The sequence below is a fragment of the Portunus trituberculatus genome, chromosome 48 (assembly GCF_017591435.1).
Source record: "Portunus trituberculatus isolate SZX2019 chromosome 48, ASM1759143v1, whole genome shotgun sequence".
Taxonomy (NCBI): Eukaryota; Metazoa; Arthropoda; class Malacostraca; order Decapoda; family Portunidae; genus Portunus; species Portunus trituberculatus.
In genome coordinates, this window is record NC_059302.1 from 2,728,425 (window position 1) to 2,751,808 (window position 23,384).

Here is a 23,384-nt window from a genome sequence, read left to right on the forward strand (position 1 = left end):
GTTGACTGAGTCGTGGGTGTGTTGTCGTGACTTATGGTGGTGGTCTGTGGCGGAGTGAGTCAGTGGGAGTGTCACGGTCTGAGACTTGGAAGGATTGTCACCTAATCGTCGCCAAGCGTGATTTTGAAACTTATATTATGTGTGTGATTTTCTCCAAAACGTTATAGGGAGATTGCTGAGAAAATGGTTAAGCTTATGAGTAGATCCTCTTCTCGCCCAGACATAGAAGTTTATCAGTAGCCAGATCCGACGTCTGTCAGCCCCTGGAGGCACCTCAATGATGGTGCCATTCGGGAGGGATACCCTGCAGGAGAAGCCAAGGAACATAGTGTTGATCTCATAACACCAACGAAACCGTTTCTTCATATATACTTCATAACGTGGTTTCCTATTTTATGCTGCAAGAATTCTTATGGATGAACACGAAAATCTGGACTCATTTTACTTTATCTAAATCAGAAAGCAAGCAGTGATTGTGATGTAATGAAACGTGTAATTCTCATGGTACGAGCCACACCAACTCACTGGTAATTATAGCGGATAATGCTCTGCTTTTTCCTCGCATTTCTGAACGCCGGCGGCACGGATTTCGAAGCCGCGTCTTGGGTAGTGAATGTTATGACAGCCAAGAGAAATGCCACCAGCTGACGAGGGAAAGCAAGTGTCGTGGAAGGGAAACACATAGCACGTCTCAGTTGTCAGCAGCGGGTTGGGATTTTTCAAGAGTTTTGTTAGACATTCCAATAATGTTAGACTGAAATTAGGCATTGCCATGAACACGGCCACTACTCACCAGCTTCATGACGGCGGTGCACCTGCCTACTGAAGGTGTGGCTCTAGCGGCGGCTTTATACACTTGGGCTGAGGCGGTCGCCGCCAGGAGGCCCCACAGATACGTGACACGAATATTGGCAACTTGTTTTTATCTTACTTTTTTTTATATATATAATCATTCTTATTATTATTATTCCATTTCCTTTACTGATTTGTTATTTCCTTACCTTCTTGTTTTCTTGAGCAGGATTTCATCTCAATTCTTGAAGTTTGAGCTGCCATAAGCACTTCCTACTTAAAACCTTGAACAATGGCCGTCTTTATTGGAGAGAGAGAGAGAGAGAGAGATGTATACAATACTTTGAAAGAAATAACAAAGCAGTCTTGTCTTCCTTTATTTATTTAACTAATTACATATACATATTTAGTTCTGTTCCGGCGCCATATGACCTCGATGTTGTGGCACCAAGGTAAAACCTTCCATTAGTCAGTGTGTTGTTCCCTGCAGGTGTAGGTTGATGACAGCCAAATGTGTACAGCTCGGTGGTGACTGACTCGTGGGTGTGTTGTGGTGACACCTGGTGGTGGCCAGTGGCGGAGTGAGTCATTGGCAATGTCACGGTCTGACACTTAGAAAGATTGCCACCCTGTCATCGCCAAGAGAGTCAATGAAGGAATTAGTCAGATTAATTTTGTGTTTTTATTTTCCCAGAGGTTAGAGAGATTGTTCAAAATTTGACGGTAAAGCTTAATAAGAATGCTTTCTTGTATGCAAGATGGAGAAGATGTTTTCAGCTGCTGGTACTGGTGTTTGTCAGCCACGACTGGCACCTCAACGATGGTGCCATTCAGGAGGGGTGGGTGGGTTGTGGTGACTCCTGGTGGTGGCCAGTGGCGGAGTGAGTCAGTGGGAGTGTCACGGTCTGACACTTTGAAAGATTGTCACCATGTCATCGCCAAGAAAATTAAAAGAATTAGTCAGATTAATTTTGTGTTTTAATCCGCTGGTTAGAGAGATTTCTCCAATGTTCATGAAACCATGTGACGTTTGCTTTCAGTGAGGAAGTTCCTTAACGGTTTCGTTAGCCACGCATAGGGCACCTCAACAATGGTGCCATTTGGGAAAGGAACTCTGCAGGAAAAGCCGGAGAGCGTAGTATTGGCCGGATTAACAGGAGTGAAGTTGTTTCTTGAATACTTCATCAAATTGCTTCCCGTTTACTGCCGCTAGAATTTTTATGAATTAACCCATGCAAGCCTGGACTCATTTTATGTCATATGTCTATGGGAGAAACAAGTAATAACCACAATGACATGATATTGTTTCTTATCATGGTACGAGGCACACCTACTCACCTGTAAATAGTACGGATAGTGCTCGGCTCTTCGGTCGCCTTTCTGAACGCCGGCGGAACGTATTTCGAAGCCTCGCCTTGGATAGCGAGCGAGTGTGATGACAGCCAAGACAAAGAGCACCAGCTGATGCGGGAAGGCAAGGGTGCCGGGTAACAGAAACACATAACACGTCTCAGTTTTCAGCAGAGGGTTGGTGTGTTTCTTAGAGTAGTTTGTTAGATATTCCAATGATGTTAGAGTGACATTAGATGTAAGGCATTGCCATGAACATTGCTACTACACATCAGCTTCATGACGGCGGTGTACCTGCCTACTGAAGGTGTGGCTGTAGCACCGACTTTATACACTTGGCCTGATGCATCCACCGCCAGAAGGCCCTGAAGATACGTGACACAAATATCGTTAACTTGTTTTTTCTTATTTTTATATTTATTCTTCTTATTTTGTTTTTATCATATTCATTTATTACTTTTCTACCTTCTTGTTTCCCTGACCAGTACTTCACCACGTGTCTTGAAGCAAGAGAGAGAATCTATACAATACTTTGAAAGAAATAACAAAACAACATTGATTCCCTTTATTTTTTTTGAGTAATTACAAATCTTGATATATGTTTAATTTTGTTCCGGTCCCATTTGACCTCGATGTTGTGGCGCCAAGATCAAACCTTCCATCAGTCAGTGTTTTGTTCCTTGCAGGTGTAGGTTGATGGCAGCCAGGTGTGTACTGCTCAGTGGTGACTCCTGGTGGTGGCCATTGGCGGAGTGAGTCAGTGGGAGTGTCACTGAAAGAATGAGTCATATTGAATGAGTCTTTTTACTCTATAAGTTAGAGAGATTTCCCTTATCTTGACTATGAATCAGAAATAGATGTGCTCTGACCTTGCTGAGGTAATGGTTTCATTGTAGCTGGTACCCGTTTTCGTCACTCAGGTTAAACATGTCAGTGATGGTGCCATTCGGGAGATGAGAACTGCAGGAGAAACAAAACAGCGGAGTGTAGTGTTAGCCTGATTAACACCAATGAAACAGTTTCTGTAATATTTCACAGAGCTTGTGTTTTCTGCCGCTTGATTTCCTATGAATGAACCCAACAGTTTAGACCCCTTTTACTTTATGTAGTAATCTAAATGAGAAAGCAAGCAATTATTGTGATGTAATAACACATGAGTACTCATCATGGTACAAGCCACATCTATTCACCTGTAAATGCCGCGGGTAATTCTTGACCCTTCGGTCGCTTCTTTGACCATCAGTGCCGCGTACTTCGAAGCCTCGACTTGGGCAGCGAATGTGATGACAACCAAGAGAAAGAGCGCCAACTGCCGCGGGAAGGCAAGGGTGTCGTGGAAGGGAAACACATAACACGTCTCGGTTTTCAGCAGAGGGTTGGGATTTTTCAAAGAGAATTATGTTAGATATTCCAGTGATATTAGACTAACATTAGATATAAGGAATTGCCATGAACACGGCCACTACTCACCAGCTTCATGACGGCGATGGACTGGCTACTGAAGGTGTGGGTGTAGCGGCGTCTTTATATACTTGCCCTGAGACCCCACAGATATTTACGTGACAGGAATTTCAGCACCTTTTTGTTATCTTAATTCAATTTTATATCTATTATTTTTATTATTATTTCATTTGGTTAATTCATTTCTTATTAATTTCCATCTTCTTTTTTCCTGACCAGGACTTCATTTCATGTCTCGAAATTTGAGCTTTCATAAGCACTTGTTAATTACTATCTTGAACAATGGCCTCTAAACATTCAACTGCGTCTTTATCACAGAAGGAGAGAGAGAGAGAGAGAGAGAGAGAGAGAGAGAGAGAGAGAGAGAGAGAGAGAGAGAGAGAGAGACACCTGTGTGGTATTGATGAGTAATAAAGAACTATGGTAATCTTCAGAACATATAACATGATTTAGTAAGATATATTTCTTGAGAGAGAGAGAGAGATAAAATGTCTGTGTGTGTGTGTGTGTGTGTGTGTGTGTGTGTGTGTGTGTGTGTGTGTGTGTGTGTGAAATGTAGTACTTAAAAGGAAAAAAAAGATAAAACAACATTGCTTCCCGTTATTTATTTGTCTAATTACATATCTTGTTACATGTTTAGTTTTGTTCCGGCGCCATATGACCTCGATGTTGTGTCGCGAATATAAAACCTTTAGTCAGTCAGTGTTTTGTTCCCTGCAGGTATAGGTTGATGGCAGCCAGTTGTGTACAGCTCGGCGTTGACTGAGTCGTGGGTGTGTTGTCGTGACTTAAGGTGGTGGTCTGTGGCGGAGTGAGTCAGTGGGAGTGTCACGGTCTGAGACTTTTTTTTTTTTTTTATACCATGAGGGCTTTTCACGGGAATTTATGGGCTAAAGGGGATACTTATTAAGGGTACCTCCTATTTCAAAGCCCACCCGCTAGGAAACCGTTGCCCTGAGTGAGGAAGCCCAATCTACACTCAGACCGTAGACAGGATTCGAACCCGTGCGCTTGGAGACCCCGCGGATCCCAAAGCACGCACGGATCCACTGTAACACTTGGAAGGATTGTCACCTAATCGCCGCCAAGCGTCATTGAAACTCTTATATTATGTGTGTTTTCTTCTCAACCAGACAGGGAAGTTCTCCAGTTGCCGGTACCCGTGTCTGTCAGTCGCTAGAGGCATCTCAATGATGGTGCCATTCGGGAGGGGTACCCTGCAGGAGAAGCCAAGGAACATAGTGTTGATCTCATAACACCAACGAAACCGTTTCTTCATATTATATACTTCATAACGTGGTTTCCTATTTTATGCTGCAAGAATTCTTATTGTGATGTAATAACACATGAGTACTCATCATGGTACAAGCCACATCTATTCACCTGTAAATGCCGCGGGTAATTCTTGACCCTTCGGTCGCTTCTTTGACCATCAGTGCCGCGTACTTCGAAGCCTCGACTTGGGCAGCGAATGTGATGACAACCAAGAGAAAGAGCGCCAACTGCCGCGAGAAGGCAAGGGTGTCGTGGAAGGGAAACACATAACACGTCTCGGTTTTCAGCAGAGGGTTGGGATTTTTCAAAGAGAATTATGTTAGATATTCCAGTGATATTAGACTAACATTAGATATAAGGAATTGCCATGAACACGGCCACTACTCACCAGCTTCATGACGGCGATGGACTGGCTACTGAAGGTGTGGGTGTAGCGGCGTCTTTATATACTTGCCCTGAGACCCCACAGATATTTACGTGACAGGAATTTCAGCACCTTTTTGTTATCTTAATTCAATTTTTATATCTATTATTTTTATTATTATTTCATTTGGTTAATTCAGTTCTTATTAATTTCCATCTTCTTTTTTCCTGACCAGGACTTCATTTCATGTCTCGAAATTTGAGCTTTCATAAGCACTTGTTAATTACTATCTTGAACAATGGCCTCTAAACATTCAACTGCGTCTTTATCACAGAAAGAGAGAGAGAGAGAGAGAGAGAGAGAGAGAGAGAGAGAGGGTATGATGCTTGGAAAAAATTATAAAGCAAAATTGATTTCGTTTATTTATTTGACTAATTACATACGTTTACATACATGTTTAGTTTTGTTCCCGGGCCATATGACCTCGTTGATGTAAAGCGAAGATAAAACTTTCTATCAGTCAGTGTTTTATGCCCTGCAGGTGTAGGTTGATGGCAGCCAGGTGTGTACAGGTCGGTGGTGACTGAGTCGTGGGTGTGTTGTGGTGACTGCTGGTGGTGGCCAGTGACGGAGTGAGTCAGTGGGAGGATCACGGTCTGACACTTGGAAGGATCGCACTGAAAGAATGAGTCGGATTGAATGTGTCCTTTACTCTTTTAAGTTAGAGAAATTTTCCTAATTATGACTGTGAAGCACAAAGGGTTGTGCTCTCAGCCTAGTGAGGTAATGGTGTCATTGTAGCTGGTACTCATTTTCGTCACTCACTCACGTAAGGCCTCATAATGACGGTGCCATTCGGGAAACGGAACCTGCAAGAGAAACAAAACAGTGTAGTGTAGTGTTGGCCTGATTAATAAGAGTGAAGCCTTTCCTTTAATACTTCATCACACAGGTTGACGGTTTCTGCCGCTGGAATTATTGTTAGTAGTGGACCCAATAATCTGGACTGATTTTACATTGTCTATGGAACAAAGTGAGCAATGATTGTGATGAAATAAAACGTTTCTGCATGCTTTTCATGGCACCAGCCGCGCTTACCCACCAGTAATTGCCTTGGATGTTGTTCAGCCATGACATATCCTTCATAAGCCTCGGCTGCACGTAATGCTTATATCCCGATTGCTGAGGATATATCCAGAGGGACTAGAAATATTGTGAGGCCTCGAATGATATGACGGCCAAGAGAAAGAGCACCAGCTGACGCGGAAGACAAAAGAGTCGTGGAAGTGAAACAAATAACATTAACGTCTAATTTTTCATCGATGTAGAAGTTTTTTTTTTTATATATATATATAGAGTTTAAGTTGATTTTCCAATGATGTCAGACTGACATTAGGTATAAGGCATTGCCATAAACACGGCCACTACTCACCAGCTTCATGTCGGCGGTGCACCTGCGTAGTGAAGGGCTGGTTTTGGCGGTGGCTTTTTATACTTGGTCTGCGGTGCCCGACGCAAGGAAGCCCCTCAGATACGTTGACACGAATATGTTCACCTTCATACCCAAGTCACCATCGTTTCTACTTCTTGTTTCCTGACGAGACAGAACCCACAAGTGCTGCTAAACAAACCACTTTAGGACTTGAGGTGCCCTGCGTCTGTGTTCAGTCTTGTGTTATACATGGCAAACATTCTGCTGCTGCTGCTGCTGCTGCTGCTGCTAATTAATGATAATAATAATAATAATAATAGTAATAATAATAATAATAATAATATTATTATTATTATTATTATTATTATTATTATTATTATTATTATTAATATTATTTTTTTATAATGATAACAATGATAGTAATAATAATAGTAATAATAATAATAATAATAATAATAATAATAATAATAATAATAATAATAAAATAATGATAACAAAAATACTTGAATGGAACTGTCATGAGACACGTGGCTGGTGTGTGCATTGCCTGGTGCGTGGTGACACAGGGACAGGTGGCAGGGAGTGCAGGGCGTGAGGCCTTGGCCCATATACACACACACACACACACACACACACACACACACACACACACACACACACACACACACACACACACACACACACACACACACACACACACACACACACACACACCGCGTAGTGTAGTGGTTAGCACGCTCGACTCACAATCGAGAGGGCCGGGTTCGAGTCCCGGGGCGGCGAGGCAAATGGGCAAGCTTCTTAATGTGTGGTCCCTGTTCACCTTGCAGTAAATAGGTACGGGATGTAACTCGAGGGGTTGTGGCCTCGCTTTCCCGGTGTGTGGAGTGTGTTGTGGTCTCAGTCCTACCCGAAGATCGGTCTATGAGCTCTGAGCTCGCTCCGTAATGGGGAAGACTGGCTGGGTGACCAGCAGGCGACCGAGGTGAATTACACACACACACACACACACACACACACACACACACACACACACACACACACACACACACACACACACACACACACACACACACATACACACACACACCGCTGGACTCCTGCCTTGAACACTGGCTCTCGTGTACTCCACAGTGCGTCTGTCAGAGAGAGAGAGAGAGAGAGAGAGAGAGAGAGAGAGAGAGAGAGAGAGAGAGAGAGAGAGCAAATAGTTTCCGTAATTAACATCATGACAGGGAAGCAATGTTGTGTAAGAATGTTTGCTGAATACTTCCACTACTTATTTATTGTTGTATAATTAAGTCTGGTTCGGTGTTGTGAAATATTTCGACACTGTGGGCTTGGTTTCTAAAATGTTGTCCTTTACAAATTGAAGGAGTGAATGTTTTCTGCTCGAGGTAAAGAAAGCAAACAATAGTGGGACAATAAAACACAAGTGGTTATCACACGGCCTGCCTTGCTTCACCCACCTGTGATCGAATTGGTGGTGGTGTGGCCTCAAAGCGTGCCTGGTGTCTCTCTGCTTCACCGAGAGCACCTCTCGCCGGCAACATTTTCGAGCTGGGGAAAAATCATTCTTTGGTGCCTAGGTCGGTACGAGGCGCTGAGTGTGGCGGCCACCAGCAGGAGGACTATCAGCTGGGGTGAAGAGGCAGGATTGCCGTGAGTGTGAGGCAGATCACATCAGCACACACTTCACTGTTGGAAGGCTCCCAGGCTTCTCAGGGAGACACCGAATATTGGCCATAAAGAGACCAAACCGTTAGAAAAGGTACTGTAGATAGAAATTTGACATGACGAGGGCCACTACTCACCATCCTCATCCTCGGTGGTCCTGTCTGCTGAAGGCGCCTCGTTGCCTGCATACACTCTCCCTGGTGTGGGGTGGGGAGGTGATCTCCGTCGCCTTCTAAGTACGTTACATGAATGTGTTTCCCTAAGTCTTCATTGCGTCACGTTCTTTCTTACCCTCTTGTTTCCATGGCTCCTTGAACCCCCAGCACTTGTCCACGTGCCCATTGATGACGAGTCGGTTGCCGGTGTCACGCCTGCCAGCCAAGGCTCTGTTCTAATCTGGCCGAAGCACAACTTGACGGTCTTCTCTTGGCAGACGGCAGCGGCTGCAAGTTGCATTGTAGGCTATGGTAGGAAGCTTCTCTGTAGCCACCAATGTGGCGTTGGTGCGGAGTGAAGGTTATACGGGGAGGTGTTTGATAAGAGAGCCTGCTAAGATGGCGTGTGATGCATAAACGGTTTGATGGTGACGCCGCGCTCTGATGACTGGTAACTCTCGCCCCTGTTCATTCAGTGTAATGTTGATATGATATCCTGTAATTTACTTATAGCGTGAATTTATCCAAACTGAAACACAAGTACCGTGGGATGATTTGTTCCGCTAAAAGCAAGGATGCTGTGATAGCTTTTATAGAAGACAATTCCTACAGCAATAATGATGATGATAATGATGACAGTAATAATATGAAAAATAATGATGATAATGCCAATGATAATAGTGATAATAATGATAATAATGATAATGATAATAATAATAATAATAATAATAGTAATAACAACAACAATAATAATAATAATGATAATAATAAACAATGGTTAACATAAGAGTTAGTCAGAGTTCACCTGCTGGCAACAAGTGAGTGAGGCAGCACCTTGGAACATAAGATTTCATGAATACTGGATAATGGCTGCTGTGCACTCAACTACACTTACCATCTCAGAGAGAGAGAGAGAGAGAGAGAGAGAGAGAGAGAGAGAGAGAGAGAGAGACTGTACAATTCTTACAAATGAGACACCAGAACTTCCTTGATAACCTTTATTTATTTGGTTACTTTACATTTATTAGTACATTTCTTTTGTTCTCTGCAGGTGAGCGTCAGCTTGATCTGAGAGTGTAAGTCAGTGTGCATCTCGATGGTGGTTGAGTTGTGGGAGGTGTCTAGTGATTCTAAGTGGTGACCGGAGTGAGACTGAGTCATTGTTAACGTGGATCAGTCACCTAATGTTTAGAGTCATAGTCAGTTAAGGTGCCTTCATTCCGTGCCAGCCAGACAAGCCACACATCATTGGTGAACGTGGGAGGCGTACAGTACGGAATGGGAATGTGCCGGTGATCTGGAACCCATTTTCCTTGGGCACGCAGAGCTGGTGAAAGATAGCGCCGTGAGGAGAACCATTCCGACTGTGGGCTGATCTGGGTATTATTAGGTTAACCAACAACTTCATTTTTGTGTTCATATAAAAGTTTTCACCTCATTATCATTGTGTTTTATGTAAGGACATAAAGGAAGCTTGATGAAGCAAGTAGACCTACTCTCTCAGATCTGCCTCGTCCATTAACCTGATTGAATTGCATGCTTAAAATAAAGACGGCTTTTTTTTTGTCTCTAGGAACGATTCGCTAGAGAAAGCAAGCAATGAAGGTGGAGGAAGAAGAATTAGTATTAATTTTCAAGCACAATTTACTTACATGTAACTCTGAAGGAGATTGTATTGCTCCAAGTTTCTCAGGTTGTCTCTCGGCTCTGTATGAATCATGTGGAGAAAATCAGTTTGGAGCTAAGTGAGGCCCACGTGCTTGCGACCAGGACGGTATGAAGCACCGGACGTGACGGCCACCACGGGGACGAGCACCACCTGTAACGAGAAGACAAAAAAGCTTTAAGGTGAGGCAGATCACGGCAACACAGAGTTCACTATTGAAATGTCCTCGGAATTTTCTCAGCTTAGGACTTAAGACTAGCGTGTGATACGAGTACTTTAGAGAGAAACGCGACCACTGCTCACCATCTTCATGACGGCGGTGCACGTGCTTGCTGAAGGTGTGTACATAGGTCCAGTGTCGCCTGGATACATTAGTGCTGCTGTGTCCTGCGCACCTTATTTCTATCTTACTTTTATTGATTTACTTACTTATTAGTTTCAGTTTTTTTTTTTTCTTTTACTGCCTTGTTTCCCCGACCAGGATTTCATATCGTGTCTTGAAGCTTGAGCTGCCATACTACCTTAATTAAACAATGGCCTTTAAACAAAAAACAAAAAACAAAAAAAAAGTTCAACTGCGCCTCTATTAGAGAGAGAGAGAGAGAGAGAGAGAGAGAGAGAGAGAGAGAGAGAGAGAGAGAGAGAGAGAGAGAGAGAGAGAGATGATGCTTGGAAAAAAATAACGAAGCAACAATAATTCCCTGTATTTATTTGGCTAATTACATATGTTTACATACATGTTCAATTTTGTTGAGGCGCCATATTACTTCGATGTTGTGGAGCCATAATAAAACCTTCCATCAGTCAGTGTTTTGTTCCCTGCAGGTGTAGGTTGATGGCAGCCAGGTGTATACAGCTCGGTGGTGACTGAGTCGTGGGTGTGTTGTGGTGACTCCTGGTGGTGGCCAGTGGCGGAGTGAGTCAGTAGGAATGTCACGGTCTGAGACTTGGAAAGATTGTCACCTTGTCATCGTCAAGAGAGTCAATTAAAGAAATAGTCAGATTGAATATTTGCGTGTTTTATTTTACAAGCTAGGGAGATTCCTCCAATATCAATTTGAACCCCAAAGATACGTGATCTTCTCGGCCAGACGAGGAAGTTTTTTCTCAGTTGCTGGTAGCCGTTTTCGTCAGCCATGTAGTTCACATGAATAGTGGTGCCATTCGGGAGGGGAACCCTGCAGCGTAGTGATGGCTTGATGAATAACATTAATAAACCATATCCTGAATGCTTTATCTCATCGCTAGCCATTTTGTTATGAACGAACCCAACAATGTGGACTCATTTTACGTTTTCTGTAAATGGGAGAGACCAAGTAATTACAATGGAAAAAAAAAAAAATGCTCCAGCCACGCTTACCTACTTACCTGTAACTGCCCGGAATATTGCACAGACCCTTGGTCGACTTGGTAAACTTTGGACGCACATATCTCAAATCTTCACCTTGGGCAGCGTATCGCTGGGGGAAGGATGATTTTTTGGCTGCGGATGTGATGACAGCCAAGAGAAAGAGCACCAGCTGACGCGGGAAGGTAAGGATGTCGTGGAAGGGAAACATAACACGTCTCAGTTTTCAGCAGAGGCTTGGGACTTTCCAAGATTATTTTTTTTTTTAGATATTCCAATGATGCTAGACTCACATTAGGTATAAATGGTTGGGTATGAACACTGCTTCTACTCACCAGCTTCATGACGGCGGTGCACCTGCTTACTGAAGGTGTGGCTCTAGCGGTGGCTTTATACACGTGGCCTGCGGCGTCCGGCGCCAGGAGGTCCCACAGATACGTGACACGAATATTTTCACTTTGATTTGCAAGTCACCGCTGTTTCTACTTTCTTGTGTCCTGACGAGTTAGAACCCACAAGTGCTGTAGATGTTCCTCAACTCTGCTAAACAGACCACTTCAGGAATTGAGGTGCCCTGCGTCTGCGTTCAATCTTGTGTTGCCCTGGACAAACATTCTGCTACTACTACTATTACTACTGCTTTTGCTACTGCTACTGCAACTGCTACTGCTACTGCTACTGCTACTGCTACTGCTACTGCTACTACTACTACTACTACTACTCCTCACTATTGATGATGCCGATGATAAGGAGGAAGACAGTAGTATTAATAGTGATAATATTAGTAATGGCAATAATAACATTGACAGTGATGATAATAACTAAAATAATCATAATAATATTGATGATGAAAACAGTAATTTAGTTTGTGTCATGAGACACGTGGCGGGGTTGTGTAATGCCTGGTGCGTCGTGGCAGAGAGAGAGAGAGAGAGAGAGAGAGAGAGAGAGAAACTTGACAATATTGATAGAGATAATTAAACGATATCAATTGTCTGTATTTATTTGGTCTTTGTGTACATATATTGACTTCCTATTAAGTGTGGAGTGTTCAGTAAGAGTCATTCCGTTCCTTGCAGGTGAGTGTGAGCCTAACCTAAACCACTTCGCAGGTCGACGCTGACTGAGTTGATGCTGTCCTGAGGCGACTCCAAGGTGTGGTCAGTGGCGGGGTGGGAGTCAGGAGTGTGGGAGTCATCGGGAGTGTGGGAGTCAGTAGGAGTGTGGGAGTCATCGGGAGTATGGGAGTCATCAGGATTGTGGGAGTCAGTAGGAGTATGGGAGTCATCGGGAGTATGGGAGTGTGTTGGGTCGTGCGAGACAGACAGGTCGTCCTCAGTGTATGTGGGAACCATGAGCTCCTCGGGCAGTAGAAGAGTGATGTTGTCGTGCAGCCGGTGTGAGTCCTCGGTGTGTGTGGGACCCTGGAGCTCCTCGGGCAGGAGATGAGTGGCGGGATCTTGCAGTGGGTCGTCATGGTCATGGGCATCATCGGGGCGCGTGGGCAGTGGGCGGAGGGAGTGGATGATGGGGTACTCAACGCGGTAACCGTTTTCGTCAGCCACGTAGTTCACCTCTACGATGGTGCCGTCTGGGAGGGGGTACCTGCGGGGAAGGTCAAGAGGTGTAGTGTTGGTGTAAGTACGAGTAACGCCTTCAGTGTGCAGGGCAAGTTGTGTCAAGTGCTTGTTAAGAATCTCTTCGTTGCATTACTTGTCTGGTGTCAGGTGTGGTGTTGTGGATCACCGATCGATAATCACTGTTTGTACCTGCATGTTCTCGGAGCGAATGTGTGTGATGGGTGAGGGATTGAAACATATCCTATCATGATGCCGTCTGCTACGCTTGACTCACCTGAAACTGCCACGGATATTTTGGCCCTCTAGGCCCGGGGTGCCTTCCGCCTGCACCTTAATTCCGTTGGAACTCTCAAAACCATACTGGAAGTGTCCGTCCCCTTCGTCAGTGTGGTGGTGGCTGAGGATGGTTGCCAGGTGGTCGTGTTGCCCGAGGTGTGGAGCGCCCCACGCGGAGGCCACTAGGAGGACGAGCACCAGCTGGGGAGTGAAGGCAAGGGTGTCATAATGGTGAGACACATCACACATCAACGCAGACTTCACTATTAAAAAGATGCCTCTGTTTATCAGTACAGGGCTGAGCCACCGAAACTAGCAAAACAAACTCCACCACTGCCACCACTACTCACCCCCTGCATGACGGCGACGCACCAGTACACTGAAGGCGTGGCTCGCACTGTGGCTATACATATACACTCCCCTCAGCTGCCCTGAAAGGTTTAGAGGCACATGAGAGGAATGTGTCCTTCTGGATATTTATGTAGTGCACGTTCCTTTTACCCTCCTGGCCCTGACTTCCAGCCCACCAAGGTCTCCTCGACACCCACGGGAAAATATTTCCTAGTTTGGCAACAAAATTTCCATGCTATCCTGAGGAATATAAATTAAAAGAATCCGTGACTACGTTAGATGCTTTGGGCGGCTGCACGCCTCTTGAGTGTCACATGATGCGCGTAACACGGGTCGGGAGTCGAGGATAGGTAATAAATATTCCGCGTGTCCACCATTCTCCAGGCCGAGGACATGGGAGAGCTGACACCCGCATCCTAAGTCTTGTATAAATGTTTATCAAGTAATATTAGTAACCCCGCACGGGACTTTCCTAGACACAGCTATATGACGCACGGTGTCTGAGGCTGATTATAACCTTGAGGGCCAGAACAAGCCTTTGACGTTCATGCACGAGTCATAACCTGGACGGGCCGTGCAGCAGTGACAGAGTGACTCAAGACCAGGTGCTAAAGGTTTCCGATTCTGTTCACTTGAGTCGGTGATGCAGGTGGCGTCACATTAGTGATTCATTTAGTCCCTCCACGCAAGATGAAAGATACTGAGAATGCTTGAAGTGGAAAATGTGTGGAGAAAAATAAATAGCCAGCTTTGGATACTTTACTAGAGGCCCCTCGTGACTGTACGTATCTCCACGCTGCGCACCACCTTTAGTGTGTACTTATCTGGTGTTAGGTAATAAGAAAATAAGTGCAGTAAATATATTATACAGGACCACGCGTCTCCTTGAACGAGTTATGCATGCGAAATCATCACCATCGAAGAATGAATTGTTTTAGTCACTGATACAAGAAACTATATCGTGTGGATACTGTGATATACCGATACTTGTTAACCTCTTCAGTGCTGGGACGCATCTCTGCATTGAGTTTTGGGTAGACAATTAGACAATCTTATTTACATTAGGAAGGGCCTATGGAGGTCAGAAGATTAATGGCCACAGTCTTCACTATTTTAATTCCCACATAAGTTTCGGAAGCTGTATAAAATCGCCAAATAGTAAGCAGAATAAGTATGAAAACGCGTCTTGGTACTGAAGAGGTTAGCTGAAATATAATTGAAAGTGATGGAGGGATAGAGTGTTGACGCCACAGACGGGATGTGGACTAAATGTATTTCGACAACTGGATGTAATCTCTGTAGTCATGCTCCTCAGCCTCATGACATTGGGATGCTTAGTGCATCCCTCCAGATGGCTGTTTGGTGCCCACGTCATGCAGACACAAACAGCAGAAGTCGCTTCAATATCTGGATCTGAATATTAAAAGATTCGAAGGAAAGACTCTGGGAACAAAGACACACACACACACACACACACACACACACACACACACACACACACACACACACACACACACACACACACACACACTAGTAGGAATAGAATAATAGGAAATATCCGGAGAAAGACACGGAAAAGACTGGAAAAGAAATGCAATTTATGAAAACTTGAGGGTTATAAAAGAAAGAAAAGGAGGGAATGGAGAGGAGAAAAAACGATAAAGTGAGGGAGGAGAATAAGGAGGAATTGAAAAGAAATGTATAGTATAATGATAGGAAGAAGGAAAAAGGAGAAAGAATAAAAGTAAAAGGAAAAAGAAATGTGTCATAGGGTAACAAAAAAAATATAAGAAAATAAAAGGATAGGAAGAAGGAACAACAATAGGAAAGAAAAAATACTGAAGATGGATAGGAAAAAAAACGAAAAGGAAAGAAGAAAGAAGAAATTATAAGTAAAGAGAATGAAGAGAAGAAGACAAATTAGAGGAAAAAAAAGTAATATTAGTAGAAGAATTTGTAGAAGAGAGAGAATGAGGAGAACCAAGGAGGATACCGGGTAAGAAGAGCTAGTGAGTGAATCAGACTTAGTAATGAATCGCAGCGCTGTGAGTGACCTATTGTGGCATTCCTAACGAAAACCCCCGTGATGGCTGGTGAATAAGGAAGGTAAGAACAGTGAGGGGGAGTGTTGATGTCTTTCCAACTTGTTAGCATGGACTGGACAGGTGACACGGCGCCCAGGTGACGTGAGGCCTTCCATGAGCTGTGCCTGTGTGCCTGTTAAGGGTCAGTGTGTAGTGGGATTATTTGTTCACTGTTTTTAACACCTTAAGCACCATGACGCGTTTCTTTATTCATTCTGGTTACTATCTGGTGATTTTCTACAGCTTCAGAAACTTATGTGGGGATTAAAATAGTGAAGACTGTGGCCATTAATCTTCTGACCTCCATAGACCCTTCTTAATGTTGATAAAATGGTCTAATCGTACACAAATCTCAAGGTAAAAATGTATCCCAGTACGGAAGGAGTTAAGGTTTTCATCTCATTTTGTTAGCTGAATGATACTGTTTTTATTTCATTCTGTTGCTTGGATACGTGTTGTTTATTAAGCTCTGTTGCCTGGATACTGTGTTTATTAAGCTCTGTTGCCTGGATACCGTGTTTATTAAGCTCTGTTGCCTAGATACCGTATTTAATTTACTCTGTTGCCTTTAGACCTTCTTTATTTCGTTCTGTTCTCTGGATACGTGTGTTTATTTCGTTCTGTTGCTTTGGACCTTCTTTATTTCGTTCTGTTCCCTGGATATGATTATTATTATTACAAAACGATCGAGGGTAGATGGAGACGAGAGACGCGAGCTGTTCTTCAATCTGTGCACTGTACTAATGTTCCTTCTTAAACTCATCACCAGTTAAACATCGTCGTCTCTTTTTTTCCTTCCTTCTTTACCATTTTCCTCATCTTCACCAATTAAAGTACATCATTCTCCTCTCATTTTCCTCAGACATTGTTTATCCATCCTTTCCTCTTCCGTTATCTTTATGTTCCTTTTTCCTTATCCCTTTCTTCCCTTGAGCCAATAGACGGCTTTCTTATTCCGCACCCGTTTCTATGATTTAATCTATTTTTTCTGCTTTCCTTCCTTTCCTCTTTATTTTTCCCTTTCTCCTTTTCTCTTCTTTTCCTATTCTTCTCCCTTTCCTTTCCTTTCCTTTCCTCCTTCTTTTCTATTCCTCTCCTTCCTCTTCCTTTCCTATTCCTCCCCTTCCTTTCCTCTTCCTTTCTTATTCCTCTCTTTCCCCGTTCCTTTCCTATTCCTCCCCTTTCCTCTTCCTTTCGTATTCCTCCCTTTTTCCCTTCCTTTCCTAGTCCTACCTTTCCCTTCATTTCCTATTCCTCCCCTTCTCCCTTCCTTTCCTATTCCTTTCCTCTTCCTCCTCCTTCCTCTCCCTTTTCCCCTTTCATGAACCCCCAGCTTACTCATCACAAATTAACTCCACAAAAATCCTTTCCACTATTCTTTTGCACCTTATTGCGTCCTTTCATCTATCTATCTATCTATATGTCTGTATTTCCTCCATTCACTGCATCCTGTCCCACACATTGTTCTTACTCCTTACTGACTCTCTTTCACCTCTTCTCCGCTAGACAGACAGCTCTCCCTCCCTCTCTCGCTCTTTCCCAACACAAGACACTGGGCAAACACAGCACCACACGCATCTCTTCCTCCGCGACACCTAGACACTGACTCCCGCACCTCAGATTACGCCGCCGCACAGGAACATCTCGAGTCCCGACGCATGTTGAATTGTTGAATCAAGACGCCAAGGTTCCAGGCAGACTTAATACTCATAGGAGATCGTAAGGTGTGTCCTGTCGCCTAATTGAGCAGTCAAATATTTCTGTTCTTTGTCTCGTTCTTCCTGTGTGTGTGTGTGTGTGTGTGTGTGTGTGTGTGTGTGTGTGTGTGTGTGTGTGTGTGTGTGTGTGTGTGTGTGTTTAACCTGGGTAAGCACAAGAGGTCGTCTCTGGGAGTTGGGTTTGATGACTGTGGTAAGTAGGGATTGTGCTCCTTGTTTGCTCATTGATGGATGGTTGTGGTGAGGTAGGATAAGCAGTCTTGTGGTCTTGTGGTGTTGACCTGGCCGACAGAAGGGAAGGAAAGGTGCTGGTGTTGGTGCTGGTGTTGGTGTTGGTGTGAAGGGATTTTTTTTCCTGGTGGTAAATGTTTTGTGTTTAATTTGAGTTTTTTTATTCTTTTCTTTTATTTAGATGTTGTTGGTTATAATATATGTTGTTCTTTTTTTTTTCATCTGTTTTGGCATTAAGTTTTTAGGTTTCTTTTGTTACTCTCCTCTCTCTCTCTCTCTCTCTCTCTCTCTCTCTCTCTCTCTCTCTCTCTCTCTCTCTCTCTCTCTCTCTCTCTCTCTCTCTCTCTCTCTCTCTCTCTCTCTCTCTCTCTCTCTCTCTCTCTCTCTCTCTCTCTCTCTCTCTCTCTCTCTCTCTCTCTCTCTCACTCACTCACTCACTCACTCACTCACTCACTCACTCACACACACACACACACACACACACACACACACACACACACACACACACACACACACACACGGGGACACAGGTGATAGAGTAGTCAATCTCGTAGTGATGCGTGAAAGCTTTATTATTGTTCATGTATCGAATCTACTTAAGGTATTGTGTCCAGAGGCAGCGGCTCTTGACAGTGGTGGGTCAGAAATGTTAGCGCCTTGCCGCGCCGCCCGTGTCTAAGTTAGCATGTTATTCGAAGGTGATGCCCTGTTCGCGCTGTTCCTCGGCGATGCGGATCTGCTCGATGGCGTGGGCGGGCAGAGGGTGAGGCGTGGGGATCAGCGGGGACTCAGCGCGGTAGCCGTTCTCGTCAGCGAAGAAGCGAACCTCAGCCACGGTGCCGTCAGGGAGGGTGAACCTGAGGACGAGTGAGGTTGTGAGTGGCGATGGTTGATGGAGCAATGCCTGCAGTTCACAGTTTACACAGCTGAAGGCTTATCACGACTCACCTGTAGGTTCCCTCCATGTTGCTCTGGCCTTCAACACCACGAGTGCCGGTCACGTCCACGGCGATGCCATTGTCGGCCTCAAAAGCGTACTTGAAGTTGCCGTCCCCGGAATCCGTGTGTTCCTCATAGACAATTGCTACGGGCCTGTCCTCCACCACCACTGGCTGCAGGTCCTGCTGCAGCTGGGGAGCAGCGGCGACGGCGACGACCAAGCAGGCGAGGAGTACCTGACGGTGTAAAAACAAAGTGAGTCTCGGCAGGAGACCTGAAGGTGAAGTGCTTCAGACACTGTTCAGTATCACCACGTATGAATGCACACAAAAATGTAACAGATCTGGTTAAAGAAATGATGTGTGATGATATCGGTGAGTCTGACATTGAGGTGACCGGCGGGACGCTCAAGGTCCGCTGCGGAAAGTTTTGGGTGAGGCGAGTACTTACGAACTTCATGTTGGCAGAGAAAGGTGTGCATCGAGAGAGAGCGAACCGCCTTATATACAGTGTCTGGGGTGCGATTCTCGGTATGGGGGAGGTCGGTGAAGGTCAGCAGGTTAGGGCAGGCGAGGGACAGACAGGATAACGCCCGAGGCTCAGCAAAGCTCGGTTGTGTTGCCGAGTTATCTCCTTCTCATCAGCTGTACACAATTCCTATCATTTCCAGACGTCCATCAGCTGCGGGGAGTTTGCTTTCCCGCCATCGTTAATCAACAACTGGATATGTAAACCCCGAACAAGTTACGCACACCGGCTCTGATCCACGGCTTAATTCCCGAGTACAAAGTAGACTAGGGACCACAAATAGTTTATGAGGCGGCGAGACGAAGAAATGACCACAGCTGCTTTCTCTTATCCGTGGTCGCGGCGGGGCGTAGGGGGAGGCATGTGTGCTGGGTACGGAGGAAGTAATTGTGTACTACTAACTTGTCGCTTTTGTGTATCTGTGCAGCCGTAGAAGTGCCACCCTGTCTCGCTAGTGTCGGGACGGTGCGCCACGGAGGGTTCGACATTTTTAAGAGAGTCTGGGATGGTGGCAGGCTAACAGACTCTCGTTTTCTGTTTCATTATATTTTTTGTAGGGGTGAGTCGTGTGTGCTTAACGAAGTGGAAAAGGTATACGAAGATTATGATGTTAGCAGTGTCCTTTTTGTCTCGAATTCCTTGCATACAGAGAGCCATTGTTCGGCGTCACTTAACCGAGAAAACTGCGATGAAGATGCTAAAAAAGGAAAAAAATACACGAAATCTCTTAACCCCTTCAGTACCATGACGCGTTTCCATATTCATTCTTCTTACTATTTGATGATTTTATACAGCTTCAGAAACTTAAGTGGGGGGATTAAAATAGGGAAGATTGTGGTCATTAATCTTCTGACCTCCATAGATTCTTCCTGATGTAAATAAAATCGTCTAATCATACCCAAAACTGAAGATAAAAATGCATCTCAATACTGAAGGTGTTAAAGCATATCTCATCATTCGACCTCACTCAAAAACAGAAACAGCGGTGAAGACTTGTTAGGGAAGACACACCACGGAGGAGCAGAAGAAAGCAGAAGACAGAATGAATCCCAGTAGAGAGTAAATTTTAACCCCTTGAGTACCATGACGCGTTTCCATATTCATTTTGCTTACTATTTGGTGATTTTATACAGCTTCTGAAACTCATGTGGGGATTAAAAGAGTGAATAGTTTGGCAATTAATCTTCTGACCTCCATAGACCCTTCCTAATATCAATAAAATTATCTAATCGTACACAAATCTCAAGGTAAAAAATGTGCCCCAGTGTAGCAAACCTTAACTGCGACATGAGGTGACTTAATGTGGCTGTATAGACTGTTCACTCATTATGGTGTTGCTTTTGTGTCAGGTGCCGATGCTGTTTTCGAATCCATCATCTTCATTATTCCTCTCATCGTGTTCTCCTCATTTTCTCCCTTTTCTATGTACCTCACCGTCAAGTACTTACATATTCAGCTCTTCCTCCGTCATCTTTCTACCGTTATTCATTATTCCTCTCTTCATATTTTCTTCTGTTCCTCCCTTTTCTATGTACCTCACCGACAAGTACTTTCTTATTCAACTATTCCTCTGTCACCTCTTTCCAGAATATATTGTTTAGTACACTACAATATGGCGAAATAGTGTATTGAAGTGTTTCCATGGCAGTATATCGTGATGAGTTCAGTGTTTTTTAGTCACGAGGTGTCTGTCTTCTGTGCTGACTTGATGGAAATGTCAGCCTGTAATCCTGTCAGGTAGAGTCAGCAATGCTATTCATAAAGTAAGAATGAAGAAAGCTTTAGTTACGTCTCTTTTTACGGCTTTTCTTTCTCTCTCTCTCTGATTTGCATATATATTTGTGTTGACCTTGCATTTCCAACCACAAATTCTTACCACTCTCACGTCTTCACTTCTACAAATTCCATAAGTTTTTTATACATTGCATGTACTATCATTGTATTTTCAGCACCAAGGTAACAAAAATTCCCCCTCTTCTCATTGCTCCCTCTCCCACCAGACGTTAGTTAGTCTCTCCCTCAGACAAAAAGGATGTTGTGACGCTCCTTTATGTTGGAGAGGCGTTGCATGAATCAGAGGAGCCCAGTGGGAGGCGGGGAAGATAGGTGCTCGAACCTTGCCGCGGCAGGGAGGTAGACAGGCAACTACACACACACACACACACACACACACACACACACACACACACACACACACACACACATGGCAGACCTCCAGACGTCTCGCCCACCTTCAGGAATGTCCTTCCATGCACCGCGGGCTTTATGGGTGTCAGTGTATCGGGTTTTATTGGTGTGAGTTTATCAGCGCACCGTTGCTGCGCTACGAGAACATCACGGCTGCTTAGGGATGGAAGGTGGTGGTAAGTGTTAGTGTTGAAAATTCCTTGTCGTCGTTGCATGTCGTATAAACACCAAGCGATATGAGGAGCCCCTCTCGTTGGATTTAAGTGCTTGTATAAAGATGAAAGTTACCGTCTGGTGTCGTAACTTGCATGTGGAATGAGTTTGGGTACAAATTTTTCCTGCTACCTTTGAGAGCGTGAGGAGTCACTTGAATTACTTCGATAGTATGTATCACTGTGCATGTGCTGGGTGGCGTGACGCAGAGAGGCGAAGCAAAGGATTGACTGCGCTGTAACCTATTATTCATGAATACTGGAGCCAAACTTTTCAGGCTAAAACTTACTATGAGAGAACTACCTCTACTTCTCACTTCATGAGTTCCTCTTGGTTTTGTTGTGCTTTAGATACCGCTCTCCATTACTCCACATGTTAGACATTTTTGGTTTTGCAGACATTAAATTCACTGGCCTTGGTGACGACGCTGCTCTGCATTCCTTGAAAAACGTATATGAATAGAAAAACGTTTATAAAATATAGAAGGGTAAAAACTTAGGGCAAAATTCACGCTACATTTTTATTTCATTTTCATTCTATGTATTTTTAAGTAATCTTTTGAAATGCTCTATTCATAAATGCGAGCTCGGCACTTTCGAATGAAAATGAAAGACGGAATGATATCGTTCATAACTTAATCCAACCTTCGTGTCATGAGATTCTTTTACATTCTGTGTGGTATATGCAGGATGTAATATAGCTTTTCATATTCATTTCGCTTACTATTAAGTGATTTTATAAACCTTCAGAAACATATGTGGGATTGAAATAGTGAAGACTGTGGCCATTAATCTCCTGACCTCCATAGACCTTTCCGAATGTCAATAAAATCGTCTAATCGTACCCACCCGAAACTCATGGTAAAAATGCGTCCCAGTATTGAAGGGGTTAGGAAGGAGCAGTGGTTGTGATTGTGGCCGTGAGGAGTTGCTGGACTCAAAGCTAAGTTCTTCACAACGTTGGTGTCTTCGGCCGTATTGCTGCTTGGCTTTTGTTAGTGACCATTGTATTAAGAGGCAGTACGTTGCTGGCCAAAGAAGATCAAGCCAGCAGTATCTTGGAAAAAGGGAACCTGAAGTTTGTTGCCAGCTGTAATCCTCCTCCTCCTCCTCCTCCTCCTCCTCCTCCTCCTCCTCCTCCTCCTCCTCCTCCTCCTCCTCCTCCTCCTCCTCTTGATGATGCAATCTAAAAACCTAGTAAGAACCTGAAGACTTGATAGTGTTCGTAATCCCTTGTAATCCTCCTCTTCCTCCTCCTCCTCCAATCGTCCTTCACTGGCGTTCGCTGTTGCCATTCAGGTGAGAGTTATCCCCCAGACACCGCCGGTCCACGACTTATGACAGAGATGGGGGAGTGAAGGCATTTCCCGCCCCAGCGAGGAAGCACAAAGGGTGGACCGCGTGGCTCAGGACGCCCACGCTCTACGCCCCCACGCCCCACGCCCAACACGTTCCTGTAATCTTCAACCTTCGCTTCTGCTTCGCCAGATGTTTGAGGTGTTCTTCCCTGGCGCTGTCTGTCGTTCAAACTGATTCAGACATGATTTTCGTTACCACCACCACCACCACCACCATCACTACTACTACTACTACTACTACTACTACTACTACTACTACTACTACTAGTTCCTCGTCCTTGCGTCCTTTTCTTTTTTACTTTCTTTTTCTTTTAATTCTTCGTCTTCGTTTTCTTGATCTTGTTCTCCTTTCTTGTTCTTGTTTTTGTTCTTTTTCCTTTTTTTCTTTTTTTTTTTCTTT

General features: G+C 44.3%; 3 protein-coding genes and 1 long non-coding RNA gene across 4 annotated transcripts; all 4 read right to left on the reverse strand.

Moving 5' to 3' along the window:
• Positions 1–2,693: 2,693 nt before the first annotated feature.
• LOC123498388 lies at positions 2,694–3,665 on the reverse strand. Its single transcript, XR_006672672.1, has 4 exons — positions 3,613–3,665; positions 3,333–3,451; positions 3,012–3,102; positions 2,694–2,914 (listed from the first exon to the last, which is right to left on the reverse strand). It is a non-coding gene; the product is annotated as an uncharacterized LOC123498388 (long non-coding RNA).
• A 7,200-nt stretch (positions 3,666–10,865) lies between these two features.
• Positions 10,866–12,415, reverse strand: LOC123498385. The gene is made up of 3 exons (XM_045245486.1): positions 11,856–12,415; positions 11,541–11,692; positions 10,866–11,350 (listed from the first exon to the last, which is right to left on the reverse strand). Exons 1-3 carry the CDS (start codon positions 11,862–11,864, stop codon positions 11,155–11,157), a joined length of 357 nt encoding a protein of 118 aa, XP_045101421.1. The 5' UTR covers positions 11,865–12,415; the 3' UTR covers positions 10,866–11,154.
• Positions 12,416–12,509: 94 nt separating this feature from the next.
• Positions 12,510–13,883, reverse strand: LOC123498374. The gene is made up of 3 exons (XM_045245473.1): positions 13,727–13,883; positions 13,375–13,577; positions 12,510–13,125 (listed from the first exon to the last, which is right to left on the reverse strand). The coding sequence occupies exons 1-3, from the start codon at positions 13,733–13,735 to the stop codon at positions 12,612–12,614; spliced, it is 726 nt and encodes a 241-aa protein (XP_045101408.1). The 5' UTR covers positions 13,736–13,883; the 3' UTR covers positions 12,510–12,611.
• Positions 13,884–18,314: 4,431 nt separating this feature from the next.
• LOC123498379 (cuticle protein AM1199-like) lies at positions 18,315–19,285 on the reverse strand. The gene is made up of 3 exons (XM_045245476.1): positions 19,150–19,285; positions 18,709–18,935; positions 18,315–18,617 (listed from the first exon to the last, which is right to left on the reverse strand). Exons 1-3 carry the CDS (start codon positions 19,156–19,158, stop codon positions 18,449–18,451), a joined length of 405 nt encoding a protein of 134 aa, XP_045101411.1. The 5' UTR covers positions 19,159–19,285; the 3' UTR covers positions 18,315–18,448.
• Between the last annotated feature and the right edge of the window lie 4,099 nt (positions 19,286–23,384).

Bases quoted from the DNA above. Each gene is read 5' to 3' on its own strand.
- LOC123498379 (XM_045245476.1), bottom strand. The intron at 18,618-18,708 runs GTGAGTCGTGAT...ACTCGTCCTCAG, and splicing joins AACATGGAGGGAACCTACAG to GTTCACCCTCCCTGACGGCA.
- LOC123498385 (XM_045245486.1), bottom strand. The intron at 11,351-11,540 runs GTAAGTAGGTAA...ACTACGCTGCAG, and splicing joins AATATTCCGGGCAGTTACAG to GGTTCCCCTCCCGAATGGCA.
- LOC123498374 (XM_045245473.1), bottom strand. The intron at 13,126-13,374 runs GTGAGTCAAGCG...CCTTCCCCGCAG, and splicing joins AATATCCGTGGCAGTTTCAG to GTACCCCCTCCCAGACGGCA.